Source organism: Eucalyptus grandis, chromosome 8 (genome assembly GCF_016545825.1).
Source record: "Eucalyptus grandis isolate ANBG69807.140 chromosome 8, ASM1654582v1, whole genome shotgun sequence".
In the NCBI taxonomy this organism is placed as follows: domain Eukaryota; kingdom Viridiplantae; phylum Streptophyta; class Magnoliopsida; order Myrtales; family Myrtaceae; genus Eucalyptus; species Eucalyptus grandis.
In genome coordinates this window covers 42,605,342-42,609,316 of record NC_052619.1, presented here as the reverse complement: position 1 = coordinate 42,609,316, position 3,975 = coordinate 42,605,342, and the positions used below count along the sequence as shown (strand labels likewise).

At 46.4% G+C, this 3,975-nt stretch overlaps 1 protein-coding gene across 1 annotated transcript; it reads left to right on the top strand.

Moving 5' to 3' along the window:
* Positions 1 to 1,048: 1,048 nt before the first annotated feature.
* Positions 1,049 to 3,748, top strand: LOC104414502 (transcription factor MYB4). Its single transcript, XM_010025644.3, has 3 exons — positions 1,049 to 1,225; positions 1,718 to 1,847; positions 2,668 to 3,748. The coding sequence occupies exons 1-3, from the start codon at positions 1,093 to 1,095 to the stop codon at positions 3,401 to 3,403; spliced, it is 999 nt and encodes a 332-aa protein (XP_010023946.2). The 5' UTR covers positions 1,049 to 1,092; the 3' UTR covers positions 3,404 to 3,748.
* Positions 3,749 to 3,975: the final 227 nt, after the last annotated feature.

Sequence of the window (3,975 nt, the reverse complement as noted above, 5' to 3'; positions counted from 1 at the left end):
GCACCCCCCTCGCCGTGGCAACCAGGGGAGTCGCCGGCACCGCTCCTGCTCGTCTAAGCCGATCTGCCCCTTTCGGCGTCGCTCGACGTCAACGACGGACATAGACGAGCGGCGCGACGCCTAAACACCTTCTGCCATGGAAGACCAGATCTGGAGAGTGACGCCGACAAAGCGATGATGGCCCTGGGCAAGCGACGCTTTACCCTAACACAATTCCAGATCTGGAGGTGATTGGAGAAAAACAAAAAAAAAGACAGAGCCAGAGGTAGCTCGGGCCGACAACCAGCGACGCCGGAAAGGGTCCTCCATCATCCATGGCTTAGATGGGTTCTTTGCCCCTGATTTTTGGCCTTGAGCAAAGTGGGTCTCTTGACTTGTCCTTGGCCGAAGGTTTTGGGGGACTTAGAAGACCCACAAGCTTCCAGTCTTGAGTATTTAAGTCTTCCTCTTGCTCCATCATCCACGGCCGCAAGCTTTGCATTTCCATGGCTTGCAAGTTGGCTCGACTTGGACGCGGCCTCGACGACTCCGCCGGTGGCGACGACGAGCAAAGGTTCCGCAACACCAACGGAGCATAAAAGCTTCCGTCGTCGTCGTCGTCGGCGGCGGTGTCGGCGTCAGCGTCGGCGTCGTTCATCCTTTAAGAGGTGGCTGGACGGAGGAGAAGGAAAGACGAAAAAAAAAAAGATTTTTAGATTTTTTTTATTTTCATGTCTGTTATTGAAGTGGCAAACATGAACGCGTGTCAAATCGTGAGTGGTTGGAAGTAAAAACTTACATGCCAGGTCAGCAGCTCACGTGGCGATCTCTAATCAGTAATCACTGAATATTCTCTCAGCTCATAGGGTCAAGACGAAAATTCTCCAGCGGGGCCACTATCCTCTCACCAAACACCTTTAAAATTTTCTAGGAAACTGCCATCAAAGCACGTGTGCCATTAGTCGTGGGCTTGGACTTTTCAAACTTGGCCCCCCACTTGCCACTCCACGGAAAAGTGCATAAATACCCATCCTCAGCCCCCCAAAGCACTCGTTGGATTCTTCAGTGTGCCTGCGTGCGTGTTAGAGAGAGAGAGAGAGAGAGAGAGAGAGGATGGTGAGATCTTCGTGCTGTTGGAGGGCGGGGCTGAAGAAAGGGCCATGGACACCTGAAGAAGACCAAAAACTCTTCTCCTACATCCAGAAGCATGGCCACCCTAACTGGCGAGCTCTTCCCAAGCATGCTGGTAATCAAAACCCTTGCACGCATTCGCATGAATTCGATCAGGAGTGTCTCCTTTTGTGAAACTACTCGGTAGCTAACATGAGAAGTAGCCACCACCGCCCGTAGCGGCAGCGTTGGCTTCGGACTCTCTCCCCCTCACGAAGGGGAGTTGTTCAAACCCCAGCATTATCATTAGGGATTCTTAAGTGTGACGTCGTTGTGGTGGGTTCTGCACTAGCATCATCCTGGGTTTACCTCGCCGGCTGTCGGCTGTATGGGGATTCTCGAGTCACAAAAAAAAAAAATATGAGAAGCAGCCCCGTGCGTGAGGCCCCGTGCTCATGCATCCACGCTTTGACCACTTTTCAGGAGCAGTACTTTGAATTGTCTCCTGCATGGCCTGTTTTTCCACTCGCGTGATGCGACTGCAGTTGACCAATGGACATATTCATCGATCTCATTCTAAGTGCCCCTTTTTTTCTTCTTTTTGTCATTTACTGAATATTCCTCTCAGGACTGTTGAGATGTGGGAAGAGCTGCAGGCTTCGGTGGACCAACTACTTGAGGCCAGACATAAAGAGGGGCAACTTCAGCTCCGAGGAAGAGGAGACCATCATCAAGTTGCACGAAATGCTGGGAAATAGGTACTCCTTAATTCCGCACTGCGTACCCACAATCAACGCAGGACTCTTGATCAACCACACGGAAAAAAGAAATTCTCAAACAATATCGAGAGCGTTTATTGCGTTTTTTTCCTACCGGGCCATGTTTTTCCTCCGGTCGGCTTTCTAATTTGGGGATTACTGATATAGACGTCAATCGCGCATTTCTATTGTAACTGAATTTGTATGTCCATAGTAAGTAGCCAACTAATTAAATATGTAATTGAAAAATATTATGGCCGCCCTTTTTTCTTTTATTATTTTTCTTTTTTGTAGGGACCTTAGGTTTTCCTCTATTTAAAGTGATCTTTTCTATCATTAAAAAGTTGAAAAAATCAAATAAAAAACACTTTCCATAGTAGCTTGTTCAGTCAATATGTCACGTAGTAAGATTGAAGCTACTCGGGTGTTGAGAATCTTTGTTTTGTGTGTGAAAAGATCAAAGATACATCAGCAGTAGAGAATCTAAGAATCTAGAAAGTATATTCGAATTAAATAAGTTGCTTCTAACATAGTTCATTGCATTTAAACAATTGAACCAATTTTTTTTTTTTTATCGGTCTTGCATATTTAAATACCCACTCAAAGCTTTTCACATCATTTTCAGTTCACGAACACGGTCGTCGTTATAAGGATGCCTAAAAATATTTTTGGAGCATAGTATTTCTAACCTGTGGGACCAAACTACATGTATGCATCTTAAATGTCATTATCTAGCGTTCAATTCGTTATATATATAGTCATAAAGATCCCTAATAACTTTTCTAATTAAACCAGATTTTCTGTGTATGAATTGGTTTAGGTGGTCAGCGATTGTAGCAAAATTGCCTGGACGTACAGACAACGAGATAAAGAACGTCTGGCACACCCGCCTTAAGAAGAGAGTCAAGCAGAAACAAGCCAACCACCACCCAAGCAGCGCCTCGGCCTCGGCCTCAGCCTCCACCTCCGCCGCCACGCCTGCCTTGTCCATCAATTCTAGCACCGTCAATGACCCGCCGGAACCAGAAGATTCGAACTGCTCAAGACCGCCCGGATTCGAGAGCCCACGGTACGCTCGAAGTTCATCACCTCCACGATCTTCTAGCAAAATTTCTTGCACCTCGGACCCTGTGATGGCCACTGCGGAACCGAACTACAACCTAGACGTCCTCATTGTTGATCAAAACCCGACCGAGTCCATCGAATCGGTCCCAGATTTCTGGTCGGATCCAATCTCAGCCAATTCCTACGTCAGCTTGTCATCGGATTTTGCGGGATTAACCAGTAGTGACGATCAAGCTCAACAGGTTGAATTTCCCTTGGACAAAACTCTTAACGACTTGCAATTTTGGCCCGAATTCAAAGACGTGCCATCAGATTTTGGCCAGGCCAATGAAGCGCAGCAACATGAATTCCCATGGGACATGAATGATCGGTTTGAACTGTGGAGTGGCGATAGCAATTCAATGATCGACGACGGGGTTGACTATTTCTGGTACGATCTTTTGGTGAGAGCTGAGGGTTCAGAAGAACTGCCGTTCCCGGAAATTAATTAGCTCAAAGGGAAGAGATTCACGCACGACCGGTTCAGCGCCACCCCACTCCACGGCGGCCTGGAGCAAGAGTCTGCTTGGAGTCCAAAAGGAAGAAACTATCTCGTCATCGTTATTTCCACGACAGCTGAATAGATTTGAATTGGATCGAGGTGTTGTTGACCCATTTGAGCATGTCTACGTAGGTGCCGTGCCGTGTAGCGGTTAGAATGATGTGACGTAGGATATTGGACGATGAGAAATTAAAAGAAAAAGACAAAATAGGAAAATATTGCGCAAGAGGAGAAAATGTGGAAAATTTGCGTATTGATCTCTCGAATTCATTAAAAGTCGCCTCAATTATCTCAATTTCAAATTCCAAGCAATGAATGCCAACCTTTGGCGCAGAAAGAATATCTGCCCACCTCTCTTATTCGTGATTATCTTGGTGGTTTAGAAACATAAATTGAGGACGCTCTTGCCCATTTTTTTGGTCCCCCTAATTAAAATGATTATCGGTTCACGTTAACCATGTCTGACAGACGCTTATCATTACAGGAAGGTTGGATTTCCAAATACGTTGCTACATCGAAAAC